Here is an 18,611-nt window from a genome sequence, read left to right on the forward strand (position 1 = left end):
AGTATTTACCCGACGCACAGGGTTATTTTCTCCACTTGCTCACCCCTGAAGGAGGGGTGATCTAGTGAGGCCCCATCCACCATCTGTCTAGTGTGATGTTATGATTTAAAATAAGAAATAGATATTTGGTCTTTGTCCTCTTTCTGGCACAGAGCTCCTAAAACCTGCGGAATTTCCTAACTGATGAGAGAGACAAAGGTGTCTTTTGTTATGAGATGACTTTTTTAATGACTTTATTTTGGTTAATGAGGTGACTTTTGGAAGGCCCCTTGGTCACCTGAGGATGAGGCCAGGGGAACCAACCATGCCATTAGAGGTTGGAGCTTTCAGTCCCGTCCCTATCTCAGAGCGCGGAGAGGGGATGAAGAGAATCAGTCACCAATGGCCAACGAGGTACTCAGTCGAGCCTACGTGATGAAATCTCCAGAAACTCTCCAAAGTGCGGGGTTCAGAGAGCTTCTGGGTCAGTGAACACGGGGAGGTGTGGAGAGTGGACACCTGGAGGGCTGGAAGCTCCGTGTCCTTCCCCACACCTGGCCCTGTGCCTCTCTCCCATCTGGCTGTTCCTGAGTTACATCTTTTTTTTTTTAATTTATTAATTTTTGGCTGTGTTGGGTCTTGGTTGCTATGCGCAGCCTTTTCTCTAGTTGCGGCGAGCAGGGGCTACTCTTCGTTGTGGTGCACAGGCTTCTCATTGCGGTGGCTTCTCTTGTTGCAGAGCACAGGCTCTAGGCTCACACGGGCTTCAGCAGTTGTGGCATGTGGGCTCAGTAGTTGTGGCGCACGGGCTCAGCTGCTCTGTGGCCTGTGGGATCTTCCTGGACCAGGGCCCGAACCCGTGTCCCTTGCATTGGCAGGTGGATTCTTAACCACTGCGCCACGAGGGCAGTCCTGAGTTACATCCTTTTATAATAAACTAGTGAGTAAAATGTTTTCCTGAGTTCTGTGAGCCACTCTAACAAATTAATCCAACCCAAGGAGAGGGTCATGAGAACCTCCAAACTATAGCTGATTGGTCAGAAGCACAGGTAACAACCTGGACTTGTGATTAGAGTCTGAAGTGGGAGGCTGCCTTGTGGGATCCCCTTAACCTGTGGGATCGGACACCATCTCTGGATAGAGAGCATCAGAATTGAGTTGAATTGTAGGACACCCAGCTCGTGTCAAGGAACTAACTGTTTGTTGGTGTGAAAACCACACCCGTACGTTGGAATTTTAACCAGAATCTTGACCTTGTCCCACGGCTGCCTCCCTGGATAAGAGCTGAGTCCACCTCTCAGGTTCTGGTTTGTAAGGAGTCCAGCCTGGGGAACACACCCTGGACACTGAGCTAATGTGACTCTGACCTTGGGAAGGGACATCTTTGCCCGCCTCCACAGCCTGGGCCGCCAAAACTCCAAAGGTGGAGTCTGTGGAAACCCACAGTGGTATCCATATCCCAGGACTTCCCCATCCCTGGCTGAGCCCACGGGCCACGCTGGACTGCCAGCGGCCACCGCTCGCGGGTTTCCCTCTCTCCCGCCTGCCTGGTGGAGGTAGCGTCTGAGGGTGGCTTTCTCCAAATACACGCAGAGATGCCTGGGGAGGGTGCAGTGAGGGCAGCATTTCTGCCCCCAAATCACTGCTCGCGTGGGAAAGGGGCAGCTGCCTGACTTCCTCCGACTGGGGAGAAGGGGGCGTCCCCTTCCTCTGGGAGGTCTCAGCTTCCGGGGGGAGCCGGGGCAGCTCCATCTGTCTCAGAGCTGGAAGGGGTTCCTCCCAGACCGCCCACCTTTCTAGGCTTTCAGGAATTTTCATCTGTTTTTGGTGTGTCTCCGCAGGTATTTTAGGCCGAAGCCACTCAGGAGGCTGCCACGCACTCGCTATTTTAAACCACGAGCACCCTCCTGCCTTTTAAGTTCCAGGTTTTGGGCCTGTTCCCAGAAGGAAGGCCCTGCGGGAAATGAGCTTGTGTCTGTCTCTCTCCTCCAGGCATGAAGCTAGGGCTCCTGCAACCGAGCCCGGGGAAGGAGCAGGCAGCAGGCTCCGCATATTAAGCAGAAAAGGTAGCCAGCTGCATTGAAGCCACCGGAGTCCACGTGCGCGGGGCGATAATGAGGCAGTGATCCTCTTCCGGAGCATCAGAGGCCACTATTCCGGGGGAGGGACACAGTCTGCGGTACTGGCCTGCCTGGGCGACCGGTCTCCGTGTCCCCTCCCCCCTGACATTCTGGCTGCCTCATGGATTCCCAGGGGAGGGACGGGAACTGCCAGGTGCTGTCAGGGAAATGCAGCCCCAGGAAGCCGCCAGGGGGAGAAGCCAGAAGAGCTCGATGTGAATGAAGACCATGGCCTCTAAGGAAGGTGGGCAGAGTCTTAAAAGTGCCACTGGGGATGGACGGGACACCCGGGGCAAGGTACACACCACGTGTGAGAAACAGAAACGGATGCGCCGGGCTAAATGGCAGCGCCCAAAAGACAACTCCACATCCCTAGTCCCCAGAATGTGTGCATTTATCTCATTTGGAAAAAGAGTCTTTGCAGATTAAGTTAAGGATCTCAAGATGAGATCATCTTGGGTTACCCAGTTGGGCCCTAAATCCAACGACAGGTGTCCTTACAAGAGACGGACACAGAGAAGAAGGGGATGGGAAGATGGATGCAGCCAGAGTGAAGAGTGAAATCTCCCGACAGCCTCTCAAGGGAGTGTGGCCTGCCGACACCTTGATTTGAGGCTTCTGGTCTCCAGAGCAGTGAGAGAAGTTTCTGTTGTTCTAAGCCACCAAAACAGTGGTTGTCTGTGATGGCAGCCCTAGGAAACTAATACACCGGATGGAAACAGTGGTGGCATTTTCCCCAGGGGACGCACCAAGGCGAAAGGTTAGGGCAGGTGGGCGGGGACCCCTTTCCTCCTCTGGCCTGTGCTGACCTCAACCAGGAGCACAGCTGTGGGCAACTGGGACCGTTATCGGCAGAAACCTCCTTGCTGCTTCCACCAGCCCTGGGTCCTCTCTGGGTGCGTGCACCCCCGACACACTCCCCTTTGCTGTCTGCTCCCAGAGGTGGGACTGGGCTAGTCAGAGATGCTCCCTGTAGGGACTTCCCTGGCGCTCCAGTGGTTAGGACTCCGTGCATTCACTCCCGAGGGCCTGGGGTTCAATCCCTGGACAGGGTTAACCAAGATCCCACAAGCCGGGTGGCACAGCCAGAAAAACAAAAGAAATGCTCCCTACAGGACCACATCCCCTAAGACGGTTTCCAGCCCAATGCGAGAAAGAACATTTAAAAACAAGTGGTGGGCTTCCCTGGTGGCGCAGTGGTTGAGAGTCCACCTGCCGATGCAGGGGACACGGGTTCGTGCCCCGGTCTGGGAGGATCCCACGTGCCGCAGAGCGGCTGGGCCTGTGAGCCATGGCCGCTGAGCCTGTGCGTCTGGAGCCTGTGCTCCGCAATGGGAGAGGCCACGGCAGTGAGAGGCCCGCGTACCGCAAAAAAATAAATAAATAAAAATAAAAACAAGTGGTAAAGGGAATCCTGACACGCACTCCAACAGGATGAACTGGGAGGACAGGATGCTAAATGAAATAAGCCAGTCACAGAAGGACACATACTGTACGATTCCACTCGTATGAGTTCCCTAGAGGAGTCCAATCCATAGAGGCAGAAGGTAGGATGGAGGTTGCCAGGGGCTGGGGAGAAGGGGATGGGGAATTAGTGTTTAATGGGGACAGAGTTTCAGTTTGGGAAAATGAAGAGTTCTGTAGATGGATGGTTGCACAACACTGTAGATGTGCTTAATGCCACTGAACTGTACACATAAAAGTGGTTAAAATGATAAGTTTTATGTTATCTACACTTTACCACAATTTAAAAAAATCAAGTAGTGAGTTCACAGACACTGGAACTATGTCAGTGGGGAGAGATCCCTTAGTGCTGCTGTAGCAGGAGTTCTGTACCAGGAGGGAAGGTCGCTGCTAAGGACTCTTCCTTCTGGCCCCCTGGGATGAGTCATTAGCGTGGCCTTGGATGCACGATCCCGGAGCCAAGGGCATGGGGTGTGCACCATCCAAGAGGACACCGCTAAACAGCTGAAGAGGTGGGGCCCTGAGGGCAGGAAGAACAAGCAAGGACGGATGAAAGGAACAGCAGCAGACAGCATCTAGCCCAGCGGTGAAGCCGCCAGGACAGGGGAGTTGGAGGGGGGCAGTTCGGGGTACTGAGGACAGAAGGTCGCTCTTGGGCTGCTCCGTTGCCTCTTAACCCTGAAGGCGTTGAATTACACCGGCAGACACTAGAGGAATGCAGCTCAGATACACCTAGAAATTCATAAATCTGGCACTTCACACACTTGTAACACTTCAGAGAATCACGTAAGTCAGAGTACCTAACAGATGAGGCCTGCAATTCCGATTTGAAAGGGGTAAGTGAGTAACTGACTTTAGGCTTATGATTTTAAGCGGGACGCTGAAGGAGGATCTGGCTGAGTTTGTGACAGTTTTGAAATGTTTAACAGAATTTAATACACCTTATTTATAAGCTTATTACATTTTAAGAACTGTTCAGGAGCTTGGGAAAGTCCTGCTTTTTAGGATGGCTATTTATAAACTTCAGAAAACTGGATGTAGTAAATTTGTAAAATCACTAAGATATTGAAAGAAACTTAACCAAGTTATAAGCACTCTACCCTTAAATGTGATCATTTAAATCTACTAGATTCATAAACAGAATAATGGCATTTGTAGCTTAGACTTAAAATCTTAGGGAAACAGTAGGCTTTAACATTTTTCGTTCAGTATGTTGAATCGTAATTGAGAAAATCTAGCACCCATGAGTACTGCGTGTGTCTGTATATATGTGCGTGTATGTGTGTGTGTGGTGTGTGTGCACAAACACGTCCCAAGGACACCATAAACCTCCCAGGGACACGACGATGAGGCCGAGGTCCGGGCGGGCAGCTGTCGTGTGTGTAGCCCGGGGAGGGAGGCCAGAGGCGCGCGCGCACGCACGCACGCACGCGCACGCACACACACACACACACACACACACACACTCTCAGACTTCAGAAACACCAAACAGCAAAGCAAACTTGAAGAAGTCATAAAAACAACCGCCGCATTGGCCTCTCCCTGAAAGAAACCCGCTGGCATTGGCCTGCTTGCTGGCAAGGCTGCTCCCGCCGGCTCCAGGGCGGGTGCTGCCCCTCGGGCCCCCGGCCGCCGCTGCCCTGCCCACTTGCCTGTCCGGCTGAGGGGCGAAGCCGGTTCTCTCGTCCCATCGCAGGGCCGCCATCCCCCAGGGGTGGCTGGGGGCTCCTCCACGACCACCGGCCCTTCAGGGTTTGAAGGCGGGCACCCTGGCAGGCGACCCTCCTTAACTGTGACAAGGGCCTGGTGGGTCTGCTCTCCCCGCCAGGACACAGCGTGCTGGCTTCACGGCTGCACGTTATTTGTGTTTTAACTTTGAGGTCTTTAAAAATGACACTCTCTGCACAAAGCAGGCCTCTGGAAACAGATGTTTGACCATTGCCAAGTGTAATGCAATTAAAATCCAAGAAACAGCAGTAGCAACAAATAAATAAAAGGCCGCTGTCTCTTCAGAAAAACATAAAATCAGCCGGGAAGCACAGCAGGCCTGAAGAGGGTTTGCTCTGCCCGCTGTGGTCACAGGTCCACCCAGGCTCTGCTCAGGCAGGGCAGGAGCCCCCCAGGCTCCAGGCCTGAGGTAGCCCCTAGGTCACTGTGTGGCCCCGGGCACGTGCCCCCCGCCCCTGTGCCTTCCTCCCATCTGATGTTTTAGCCACCGCTTTAAGACTGAAAGGCTGGGAGCATTCGCACTACTTCCCAAACTTATTTTCCAGCCGCCCGCTCCCCAGAGCACCTTGTGGGCTTATGACTCTGCAGAAAGGCTGGGGCCAGCAGGTCCCTGAGGTCCACCCGCTCCTACATTCCACAGATTCTCAGCACTCTGTCATCCATCCCGCGCCCTCCTGATCTGTGCTTGGGAAATAATCCGTTGTTGATGGCTTCCGGTGAATGCATTTAAGCCCATTTGTCTTTCCATGTGGTTACTGTTGCCCATTTTAAATAAAAGGTTTGGTCCATTGTGGAAGGAAATGCAGAAGAAGAAGCGGTGGAGGAGTGACTTCAAGGCTCCTTCTGGCTCCCTGACAACCTGCTTTCAAAGCAGGACAGGCTTCATGGGACAGCCCACTTCTCAGAGTGAGACGTCAAGGACCAGAGGGTTGTGATCCAGAGGCAGCGCAAGGGGACCCCGGGGGCCTCCGGAAGTTTCTTACCCGCCTCCCCCAGACATCAGCCCTGGAGGACAAGTGTAACAGTCAGGGTTCTCCAGAGGAACAGAGCTGATAAGAGGGGTGTGTGTGAGAGAGAGGGATGTGTGGGGAATAGTGACTGTGGGAACTGGCAGGTCTGAAGGCAGGCAGCCTGGGGCAGAATTCCTCCGCCTTTTCTCTCAAGGGACTTCAACTGATTGCAAGAGGCCGATCCACACTACAGAAGATCACCCGCTTTACACAAGGTTGACTGATTTAACGTTAATCTCATCTAAAAAGTATCTTTGCGGCAACATCTAGACTCACATTTGACCAAAAACTGGGTAACATGGCCTTGCCGAGATGGCACATAAAATCACCCCCACCCCCCACAAACTAGGGGTCTTTACCACTTTAAATCTCTAAGTCAGGGCTTCCCTGGTGGCGCAGTGGTTGAGAATCTGCCTGCTAATGCAGGGGACACAGGTTCGAGCCCTGGTCTGGGAGGATCCCACATGCCGCGGAGCAACTAGGCCCGTGAGCCACAACTACTGAGCCTGCGTGTCAGGAGCCTGTGCTCCGCAACAAGAGAGGCCGCGATAGTGAGAGGCCTGTGCACCGCGATGAAGAGCGGCCCCCGCTTGCCACAACTAGAGAAAGCCCTCGCACAGAAACCAAGACCCAAGACAGCAAAAAATAAATTAATTAATTAATAAACTCCTACCCCCAACATCTTCTTTAAAAAAAAAAAAACCTCTAGGTCAGAGGCAAGGCCAGGGCACAGCCTCCAAGAATCCGGGTGAGCAGAGATGAGTCACACAGGACAGGGAGTCCAGCTCGAACGCAGCTCACACCCAAGTGCAGGGGTAAGAGGTCCCCCAGGTCCACGGCCGCGGGCGAGGCCCTGCCTGCGCTCCAGCTCAGCTGATTTCCCCAAGACCTTTTCTCTGGGCAGCGGGGGTTGGGGGGGCAGCAGTGGACCCAGGGAAGGAGCCCCGGCCAGGTGGACTCGTCCCCATCTTTAAGGCCCTGCTCCACCTCGGGGCCTCACTGCCCCACAAGTGGAAGAACCAGGAGCCACAACCAGCAGCAACAAGAAAGAATCAGTGAGCCTCAAAGGCTGCAAAGGGCAGTGTCCTTGGGGAGGGAGGGCTTTTGCCTGGTCTCTGGGAGGTCACCGAGTTTGTCCACAGCTTCCAGGGACCCTGGGAGGGCCGGGGTGGAGGTGGAAGTGGGTGAAGTGAAAGGGCCAAAGTGACAGGCCCAAGTGGAGGCCCAGAGCCTCCTGCCCGGGACCCAGGTCTCTCTCCCCATCCCAGGGTCCCTGGGTTCTGCCCACAGGACTTCCTTGGTGGCGTCTCCCCCGCAAAGCACGGCCCAGGCGCAACACACTGGCTCTCACGTCCCCAGCCAGCTGCCTCTGCTCCTTTGGGTTTCCTGGCCAGCTCCTTCCAGCTTTCCAAAACTGTTTCTCCAGTTCCATCCTGCTCCCCCAACTTCCTGAGCCTCTGGCCCCCTCACAGTGCCCTCTTCTGGGCCCTCGCATGTGGACCAGCCTCCCACTGAGATGTGTCACACCGAAAACATCTCTATTATTCTCCCCCTGCTTGACTGGGCCGGTTCTCAACCAGCAGGTGATTTCTGGAGAGATGGGAATTCTCAGAACAGGTGACTTGGAAACTTGTGTCTGAGTTTGCATCTCCGAGAACCTCCCCACTTCCGATGGTCCCTGGGCTGGCAGCTGTTTGGAAACCCCATGGGAATTTTTACCCCAAAACTCCACAACTGCAGAAGAAAACAGAAAACGTAGATTGGCCGATGATAATGTTAAGATGCTCAGAAGACTGGCTCGTACTAGGAAAAACTAAACTGAAGGGAGTTATTTCATCTGGACATGTGGAGGTTATTTACAGGGGGTGGAAGCATCCAGCCCTAATTTCCCGCAGAATCAGTGGAGGCGGGGATGCAAACAGTCTGGGAAGCTGGAGGGGAATTCCTGGTCCCCAGGACATGGGGGAGGGGCTGGAGTCCGTGGGAGCCCAGCAAGGAAGGACTCTCTGATCTACCTGTGTCCCCCGTGATGCTCCCCACTGAGCCTGACTCCAGACCCACTGATGTCTTTGCATCTGTCCAACACCCTTGGAGAGGCAGGAGTGTTGACCTGGAACCTTCTAGAAGAAGATGCCCGATCGTTTCAGCTCCCTGATTCAGGAGGGAGAGGGTAAGCGTTCAGCTCAGAGGCAGAAATCATGTTCTGGCTGACACTGCACTGTTCCCTGCCGTAGGTGATGTGGGAAGGCCATGCCCGAGGGGGCAAATGGGAGAAGGGGTGAGCCTCCTGACTGGCTTCAGCTGATAAAGACTGAACTTCTGTGCACCTTCACCGAGGATGCTAAGTACAGCTGTGCAGGATGCACACTGCACAAGGGTGTCTGGGTGGGCCTGAACTCACCAAGCCTTGACTTTGTCTCTGCCAACCAGAGAGGTGTCTTCTTCTACTTCTCACAAAGGCACTGTATGGGCCAGGAGCTGCCTTACATCTCACTGAAGGACTGAGCTGATGAGGCACCACTGGGCCACCTGGACTCACTCACTGAATGGCCTTCACGCCCCCAGAGTCCTTGGTTGCCAGGAGCAGGGGTGTGGCCACGCTCCACTGTGCGGGTAGTGAGCTCATGAAACACACTCCTTACTGGGACCACCCTCTCTTTGGGCTGTGCTCCGCTCTCCACCTCCTCCAATTTCATCTTGGCCTCCACTGCCTCATCATCCCACTTTAACAAACAAACCACTGAAAAAGTACCACTTGGAGGATGTGCTGGGGGACAGGGGGCCAAGGGCCTGGGAAGGGAGTGTGAACAGGAGAGGCACAGGTCTGAGCACCAGGACCGCTGGGAGGGGCCAGGTAGGGCAGGTGAGACAAAGCCCCAACTAGGAAGTGGGGGGCTGGTGCCCTGCAGCTCCCAGCCCAGCTCCTGGTCCATTTGGGAGCCTGGAGGGAGGAAGGGTTTGTGCTGGTGTGCAGAGGTCAGCCCCAAGGGTCTGCTTCCCTCCAGAAGCCCCTCCCCGTGTCCCAGCTCTTGCACAAGCTGGGGACAAGGGAGTGACATCAGTGCACGACTGTGAATCCGGCTCAGGTGGGAATGAACGGGTCCATCCCTGAATCCACGGGAGTCTGGTGGAACCTGCGTGGTGGCAGGGAACCTCAGTGGTCATCTCAGCCACACAGCCCTTCACTTTGTTGGTGGGGAAACTGAGGCCAGAGAAGGGAAGGGGCTGGCAAATTAGAGCCTGAGCTGGGACCAGAGCCAAGGTCCCCCCAGTTCCCAGTGAAGGCGGCCACCAGAGCGGAGCCCTTTCTCTGAGCCCCGCTAAGCACCTGCACCAGCACTGGCCTCCTGGATCCTCACAACCCCTCCATGAGGTGGGGGGACAATTACTACTGTCTCTTCTGCCTCCCGGGGCCTAGACCACTGCCTGGAAGAACGGGCACTAGACTGTGGGACACGTGAATCACTCTCAGGTCTTAGTTTTGCTCATCTGTATTTTCTTGTTTTCGTACAATGATGATGCACTGCTTTTATAATATTAAAAAAGAAACCCCCCCATTTTTTGCTTTAAGCAATATCCTGCTGACCTCACAAGACTATTTAAGGAGCAAAATAAACAGGAGAAAATGCTTTATGGGCTGGGAAGCAGCACGCAGGCGGGAGGGGTGTCTCCAGCGCCTGACCTCCCGCCCAAGGCACCGGGCACCGACCAGACCAGACAACGAACCCCCCAGCCGCTGACTCCTTCCAGTTCTCACGGTCCCCATGGCTGCCTTCCTGCCATGGAGGCTGGGGCGTGGCGGCTGCAGAGGGAAGCTGAACAAGATCGGGCCAAATAACAGAGACGAAAAGTCTGCTTCTCGCCCAGGGAGAGGGAGAGACCCAGAGAAGGCCCAGGAGGCGGGCGGGAGAGAGGCAGACAGAGGCCGGGAGGCGGAGGCCAGAGCAGGCAGGGGCAGCCATGGAGGTGGGCACAGACCTCAGGTCCAACGTGAGGCCACCCTGCAGGCAAACACTGACATCCTCCACTCTCGCCCGACTCTGCGTCTATCCTGGTTAAGATGAAGTTAGAAACATCAAAATGCCACATCCCTTGAGCAGCAGCCTTCGGCAGAACTCCATATGGCTGGAGCAGCCAGGAGTTTGAGCTAATAAAAGTTAAAAAAAAAAAAAAAAAAAAAGGCTGGGAAATGTTCCCAGAGAGCCACGTGGGCTCTGCTCGGGCCAGAGGGTGGGGTGGGGAGGAAGGCAGGCACGGTAAGGCCCGGCCCCGCCCGCCCGGCTTGGCCTGTCAAGGTCACTGCTCTCATTAGAACAGCAGACTCTCCCAGTGACAGTGATGGAGCCCGCCGGTTTACACAACTGCTCCCACCCCCAGTTTCTCCTAAGGAGGGTGGATGTGACACACCCAGTGGGCCAGGGGATGCAGCATAGGGGTGTGTGTGTGTCATCCTTCTTACAGGTCGCCCACGGTGCTGCTCCTGGTGGGAAAGTGACGGAGGGCAGATGGCTGGCTGAGACCTCCACTTGGGGTGGGGATCTCCCCGGATGTTGACCCCACCCCTTGGGCGCCCCGATGGGGAAGCCAGAGAAACCCTAATCACCTCGATAACCCTTTTGCAGGTGGCTCCCGCCTGCAGGCATGTGTGGGCTGTGTGGGCGGACCAGCGGAGCCGCTGGAACCCTGAGGATGGGGGAGGCTGACAGTACCAATGCCTCTGGTACTGGCAGGATGACTCGAGAGGTCTGAGCCAGACCCTGCTGGCTCCTGAGCGAGGACACTGGGCGGGGGGTGGGACGGCGGGGAGGGGTAGCGTCCCTGAGGAGAAGCTTAAAATCCTCTCGACAAGGACTTCCTGTGCCCGGTATACGATCTGTGGCCTCTGCCAGCAAAGTGCACTTGGCAATGAAATGACTCTGGGGAAGGGGAGGGTGCACCGATGCACCAAGGCGCTGTTAGGGCAAAGGCGGGGGTCCGCGGTGGGGCCCAGGCTGTCTGTGGGCATCTCTGAGGGGGCGGGCATCAGCTCTAGCAGAGGGCCCCCTCTGCACCAGACCTGAAGCCAGGATAGCTGGCCCAGACCCGGCCCTGCCGTCTCCCCCCAGCCATACTGAGGTGGCCGTGTCCCTGGCCTTGGAAACCAGTAGAGCAGGCCCTGGCGTGGGATTCCTCCTGCTTCTGCAGCCCTGGAAATGCCCAGCCCGGTCAGAGAGCAGCAGCGTTTGAAAAGGCAGGTTTCTCTTTGCGGATGGAACGAACATGATTCAGCACAAGCAGCGAGCGAGGAAGGTGGAGGCCAGCCCCCGTCAGGCTCCTCTCTCTCCCGCCACCTCAGCAAAGGGCCTACACTGCACCTGCCGAGCGGGATCCCCACGGAGCCCGCGGAGGCCGGGCACCATGCCACTCCCCTCTCCAAGAACACCACTGCCTGGCCGGCTGCCAGGCACAGCCGATCCCTGCGGACACGGCTCCCAGGAATCCAACCAGATGAGAGCAAACTCGCCAGATCTCACGACCATACCAGCAGGCCGGGCAAATAAGCCCCTGGATGCATCAGCCCAGATCCAAGGGCTTGCTGAGGACATGCCGTGACAGTGCGTCCCCAGCACACGACTCCCTAAAGATTGCAGCAGCTGGTGTTCAACACAAAAGCGGTGCTGGGGTCTCCACCCTCAGGAAGCATGTGACATAGTCTGACAAACAAAATGGACAGCGGGGAAAACTATGTCTGTATGGACGATTAAATCCACACAGCCTAACCGGCAAGCAGATCTCAGAGTCGTGGGCTGACGTGGCTCAGGAGGGTGGCCTTGGAAAGGTAAGGAGCATTTCATGGAAAGGAGGAAGTGCATCCCAGGTGGAGAAGAACAAGATCGAGGCTGACAGTGGGGAACTCCCTGCTCTTTGTCTGCTGGCCTTCAACCTGCTCACCTAAGCGATCTTCTTGGGGGGTTGTCGGAGGAAAACAGCAACTCCTGCTCGTCTTTCCGCCTCCAGGAAGGAAAGAGCACCCAGCCTCCAGGTTCCCAAGGGCCCTGCACGTGCTCGTCCTTTAGCCAGCCTCCTGGGGCAGCCAGTCACCCTCGGTTCCTGAGGGATCCTTTCTGCACTGCTGGCGAGGCTCATGTTCCCAGGAGCCACACCGTCGGGCCAAGCCTGGCACAGCTCTGCTCAGTGGGGCTGCGCCATACTGAGCAGCAGTAAGCCAACCAGATCAGACCCTCTTTATGGGAAGGCAGGGAGGAGGCGGCCACCTCAGCCTGGGGTATTCTGGGGAAACTGAGCCCTTACTCTGGTGCTCCATGAAGCTGGCTGATGGCCCAGTCTGGGATTTGGGGACTCAGAGAAACCACTGCTCTGAAAAGATGACACCCCACCTCTCACATAGCCTGGCACTTGCCCTCTCTCCATGACTAAAGGTTACTTCTTCCCCAGGGCTCCTTGAAGATGGCAAGTGTAAGCCTAAGACTCAGGAAGCAACATCTGGGGAAGGGTGAGGCCTGCAGGGCCGGGGCCGGGGGAGGGGAGAGGAGCGGCCTCTTCTATCCACAGCTGACTTCTTTCATCCCCACGCTGCCCCACACTGCTTCGGAACTTGCAGTGAGCTTCTGACCCGGACTGAGTCCTGGTCAGGTAGAAAGAATCTAAAACATCCTGGGCCCGGCCTGAGAAAGGGTATGAGACCCTGCCCGCAGCCCACCCAGACCCCAAGCAGATTCTCCTATTTCTTATCATCGTTGCCTTGAGAAAGAGTCTTGATTTGCAGAACCAAGGCAATTTCACACACTTTGTAGCATTTTCTCTGCTCAGTACCTCAGATACCCTCTGGGAAACAAGGAAACGCCACACAGAGGTTATCAGCTGGGTCCAAGGTCAAAGCAGACTGAGGACCGGAAGGCAAGCTGCCCGAGCTGACCCTTGGCCCCAGGCTCTTACTGAGATGACACGGCTCCTAAAGGGAAGGGGGCGGCTCTCTGCCCCTTCCAGGCAGCTGGCAGCTTCCTGGCATCCTGCCTGCACCCCCAGCACAGCTCGGCATCCTTAACATAAGGAGGCCTCCTGATTCCTCTCTGGCCAGGGACAGGCACGGACAGGCTGGAGAGTCTCCCATCAGGGAAACCGCCCCCCAAATCTTAGGTTGGAAAAAATCCTAGATTCAGAAGCAGCAGTAGCGGCAGCCACTATCCTTCCGCCCACTGTGAATTGCCACATGTGGTCCTGGGGTCTCTAGTTCCACATCCTGAGCCTGTAGCAAGTCACATGGTCGGGGGAGGGGAGGTCACAGATGGGGGCATATCCTGAACTTGGGGTCTGCGAACCCCCCGAAATACCTGCAAGATTGTGAATGTTGCTGCACTGGTCTGGTAAGAGTGTCTAGAACTCTTGCAGGGCCACAAAAAGCTCACGGACTCAAGGGGGTGAAGAACCACAGGGACTGAGGACCTCCAGCCTCCTCTCCGCCTTGGGCTCTGGGCAGCCACACACGTTGTCAAACACAGAAGAAAGTGAGGACGGCCGTGACTGTCGGGCTGCCATCATCTCTGCCTGTTCCTCTTCATCAACGCCACCCTGCACCTTGTGGGGCTGGGACAGCATCCCAGCAGGACCAGCCCCCGAGCTCTGCACACCCTGCCTCCGCCCACTGTTACTGATGGGGCCTCGCTGGTCCGACCCCGCCGAGGCCCCGGGTGTTTGCACCTCTCTCAGCGACTGCTATTCCCTTCCTGAACATCACCACCTCCAGCCTAGAGGAGAAAACTGGAAAATACGATTTAGGAGAAAGAGCCACTTCAGTGCACAACACAGATGCAGCTCTACATTCCTCCAAACAGCCTCAGGGTCCTAAAAAACCACCTCTTCGTTTCTCACAGACATTTGGACACTCGGGGCTCCCCTCCCACGCTGCCCAGGGCCCACCGCCACTTCCTGGAGGGGCCCCGATCTGCAAGTTCCAGGCAACACAGCTCTCCAGGCGCCCTGGGCAGGCCCGTCACTGGCTCCAGAGAGGCCCACAGCCCTTCCCCAGAGGTCAGGAAAGCCCAGCACATGGCTGGAACTGGAGGGCAAGTTATGCGGCTGCTTTCACAGAAAAGGGTGAGCCTGGCTAACCTCTGCCCTCCATCAGCCCTCGCAGTCCTGCCACCGAGAAGGATGTCAGGACACCGACAAGACACCATCTCTCCGGAAATGCTCTCTGTCTCAAGGACCCTGTGGGGGTCACAGGGATGCATTACTCTCCGAAACGAGCTTCCCCAGGATGTGGAATCACACTCAGCCTCGAGGGTCTGCCTCACCCCGCAGGCCCCAGCGGACTGACTGGCGGCCCTGTGCTCTTTCACCCTCCCAGAAGGGCTTGTCTGGACCTCCACCGTCAGCCCCTCCACGGTCCTGAATCCTCCGAAGCACCCACCCCAGTGCGAGGGTACAGCACATGATCAGAAAAACCTTCTCACTGTCTGGTGTGCAAATGGCTATGATGGTTTGGAAAATCCATTATGCTGTTTGAAAGCAAAACAGTTTCCACAGAGGCCATACACTAGTTTCCAGTTTTTGAAAGACAAAGAAATACACACCAGGAAAGTTATGTGGTGCGGAATGTCATCTTTCTTTGATGACTGGGCTCAGAGAAGGCACCTGGGGATCCAGTGGCATCTCAGGCAGCCTTCCGGATGCTGTTTGGGAAAGTGGAGGCCAGAGCAGAGGCCTCTGCTTCCCTCTCCCTGTACAGCACACACCTTGGGAACACACACTCCAGGGTAACCCACACCACATATAAAGGGGGTTGGGGGTCTGCTGCAGACTCCAGGAGGGATGTGGGTCTGATTCGATTTTGGAAGCTCCTCCCAGGAAGGCTCTCCTACAGCCTCTCTCATCAGTGATGGAAGAACTTCAGAAAGGCCACCCGAGAGGCCCCATCCCCCATCCCCTCCGGACTCCACCACTAACGGGGTCAATCTAGCAAGAATACGGGCTTGGACTCAGCTACCCTCACAAAGCCCCGCCAAGACAACCTCTGGGGATGCAGGAGGTGCACCCTCCTGCCTCTCTGCCACTCCACGAAATCCACGGCGCAGGCCGCCCCCTCCCTCAAAAGAAAGTGAGGAAGGAAAAAAGCCAAAGAGAGGTGGGGGACAGCGTCAGCCCCAGGGCAGCCCCAAAGCAGAGGGGACCAGCCAGATGTGCAAAGACGGTCCCTAACCAGCGGGGCAGGGACGGGAACAGGCTGAGGGCAGAGTGCAGGCAGCCTCCTGAAGTCCCTGCAGATAGACAGTCACGTAGGAACCCAGTCCAGCCCCACCCCCGCCCCCCTCCACTGCTCCGCGGGGCTCCCGGCTGGGCGCCTGCCAAAGTTAGTCACGGGAGAGAAAACCTTGTCGCCCACCCGAACCGCCAACCGGGACGCCTCTCCTCCAGGAGGCCTCCGGGTGGGCAAAGCGCCTGGGGACTGGCATCTCACCAGCCCCAGGGCTGCGCCCTTGGACGCCCCCTGGGGGAGCTGACGACTGCGCATTCCTTGAGGACCCTTGACAGGGGTGACTGCCGGCGGGTAGAGGGGAAGAAAAGCGCCTCAGCCCAGGGAGGCATCCCTTCCCACGAACCGTCCCCGGGACCAGCCTCCTCCTCTGCCTGCGGAGGACTGAAGCGGGGACATTATTCCAACAGGTCCCCCTCAGCCGGGCCTCACCGGGCCAGCCTTCCTCCGCCCTGTCCTGAGGCCTCGAATTCAGGGGCAGCGCCGAGGCACCTGCGGCCAGACCGGGCTCCATCCCCGAGAGCAGGGACCCGGGCGGTGCCCCACGGCGCTCCGGGGCCTCTGCGGGAAGGGGCGGGGCGCCCCCGCGCCCCCTCCCGGCGCTCACCTGGCGCAGGTGCTGCAGCAGCGTCCCCGCCTCCTCCCGCCGGCCCTGGCGCACCATCCGCAGCAGCTCCTGGACCATGCCGACGCGCCGGTGGTAGGGGGGCAGCCCCGCGCCGGCGCCCGCGCGCCCCGCCTTGTCCCCGGCGCGCAGCAGCAGCGACGCCCAGAAGTCGGGCCGCTCGCGGCGGGGGCCGGGCGCCGCGCCGGGGCTGGCTCTCTCCGCCAGGCTGCCCTTGGTCTGCCGGGTGCCCATGCCGCCGCCGCCGCCCGCGCTCTCCGCGCCGGGCCGCGACGCCGCGTCCCCGCCGCCGCCGCCCGCCCCTCTGCCGCCCGACGCGCGCGCCTCCCGGGCGGCAACTTTCGGGGAACTGTTGCGCGCGGGCGGGCGGGGGCGGCGGCGGCGTCCGCGCTCCTCCTCCGCGCTCCCCGGGCGCGCTCCCCCGGCGCTCGCCGCCCGCCCGCCGGCCCCGCCCCGGCCTGGCCGCCCCGCCCCCGGCTCCGCCGCCGCGCGCCTCCCGGGCCTCGCGTGCCCCCCTCTTCCCCTCCCCGCTCCTCCGCTCCGGCTGGGCCGCCTGGCGCCCCCTCCTTGTGGTCCCCGCGCCGCGCCCCCTGCCGGCTGCCGCGCTGCGCCTCACGGGCGGTGGCGCGGGGCGAAGGGGGCGGCCGGGGCTTCACTCCCGGCCGGCACCACTCTCCCCAGATGCTTCCACGACCGCGCGCGGATGAGGCCCATAGGAGGCGGGGGGAGGGGAGGGGGCCCGTGCGCTCGGCGACGTGGGGAAGGTTTGGAGCTTGGAAGCTGTGGGGTGGGCGGGCGGGTCTCAGCCCCGGAGTCGGGTTTCTCAAAGTGGGCGCCGCTGAGCGTCAGAGCCCAAGTCGTCCGAGGGCTGGTTGAGAACGCAGACTCCCGGGCCTCGCCCCAGACCCGCCCGATGAGAGTTTCCGCGGCGGGGCCTGGCGAGCTGCATTTTTAGCCAGCCTCTCGGCTGATTCTGACGGACACTCCTTTGAGACGGCCAGTGGCGGCAGGCGGTGGTGCATGAACCAGAATCCAGGTGCAAGGCTGCGTGTTGTGTGCGTGTTCTTTTAGGGAGAGCCCATTGCTTGCATCTGTCAGTGTCAAAGGGTTTGGACCATCCAGGTGCAAAGAACAGCTGTCTTCTCTTGCTCTCGCTCTCACACCTGAAGGGGCCTGGGGGTAACCCCCGTGTGAAAAAGCAGAAGCATGCCTGCAAGCAGCCCCACGGCACGTTCCTACCGTCCCCTCCCTTCCTGGCTCCACGCCAGACCAGCCCTCACCCCCTTGGTGCGGCAGATCCCCCAGGGTCAGACGGTGCTAGGAAAGCTGGCCACAGCCCTGGCAGAGAGAAGGCTCAGGCACCCGGGGACCTCCTCTGTCGCGACCCGGACCACCTTGGTCTCAGGGTCACGGCTGCGGGAGGAGCAGTTGTGTCGCTTGTCTCTGACCCAGGCCCTGAGTGCTGCTCTGGGGGAAAGGACAGCGTGGGCTGTAGGGCAGGAGAGTCGGATCCTGAATCAGAGAGAGCTGAAGTCCACTGTGTCCTGAGCCCGGAGCGTCAGGCAAGTCCTCAGCTCCCTCCTGGGCCGCGTGGGAGGAGAACACTGTGCCCTGGGCTGGGAGGGTGAGAGGGGTACAGAAACTCCAAGCAGGGTGCACGTGCCCCACAGAGGCCTCACCTCCTCCCGCTCTGTGAGTGAACGCTGGGTCAGCCCCTAGTACCTGGAGGGCGGCCTTGTGTCCCCCAGCTGGCTTCCTCTGCCCTCTGGACGCCCCACTCGCAAGGGCCCACCTCTGCCGGCACAGAACACTCAGTCTTCCTGAAGGCTGCCTTCGCAGGGCTGGGCGACACCTTCCAAATTCACCTGCACCCTTTGTGTGTAGAACACACCTGTTGGCATCTCCAGAGAACCCCGGCCAGGAAACACTTTGGTGCCTCTCTAACCTGCAGGACCACGAGGCAAAGTGGCCTCCAGGAAACGTGCTGATCAGGCCCCTCCCTAGGGACGCTGGGCTCCACTCCCCTGGCAGGTTGGCCGGCGGGAGGGCGTGTGGCTGGAGCAATGCCATCTCAGTGGAAGAGGGCCCAGGCCATCCACCGCTGGGATCTGAGTGCCATCCCTTTCCTCTTCTCCAGAGACCTGGTTCCGTCCTTCTCCTTGCTCTTAATTTCATCCCCAATTTTCCCTCTTTTCTGGCTTGTTCTCCTCAGTATGTAATCTGCTCAAATCTCTTCCATCTATTTAGAAAGGAAACTTGTATTTGCTCCCATCCCTCCGGTTACCAAGGCCCCATCTCTCTCTTTCCTTCTCAGCCAAGTTCCTTGGAAATACCTTGTATGTACATCCATTCATTCCTCACCCACTCCAGCTTGGCTTCTGGCTGCACCATGTCACTGAAATGTCGCTTGCCAGTGACCTAGTTGCTAAGCT

The 18,611-nt window shown here is 58.0% G+C and overlaps 1 protein-coding gene across 1 annotated transcript in view; it reads right to left on the reverse strand.

The window, feature by feature from the left end:
• LRRC75A (leucine rich repeat containing 75A) overlaps positions 1–16,413 on the reverse strand; it is a gene marked incomplete at both ends in the record, with an annotated part of 34,654 nt that extends 18,241 nt beyond the window's left edge. The window contains one exon of the mRNA XM_079726066.1: positions 16,162–16,413. Coding sequence (XP_079582192.1) covers positions 16,162–16,413 — 252 coding nt within the window. The remainder of the gene's footprint in view (positions 1–16,161) is intronic.
• Positions 16,414–18,611: the final 2,198 nt, after the last annotated feature.

The sequence above is a fragment of the Hyperoodon ampullatus genome (assembly GCF_949752795.1).
Source record: "Hyperoodon ampullatus genome assembly, chromosome: 19".
Taxonomy (NCBI): Eukaryota; Metazoa; Chordata; class Mammalia; order Artiodactyla; family Ziphiidae; genus Hyperoodon; species Hyperoodon ampullatus.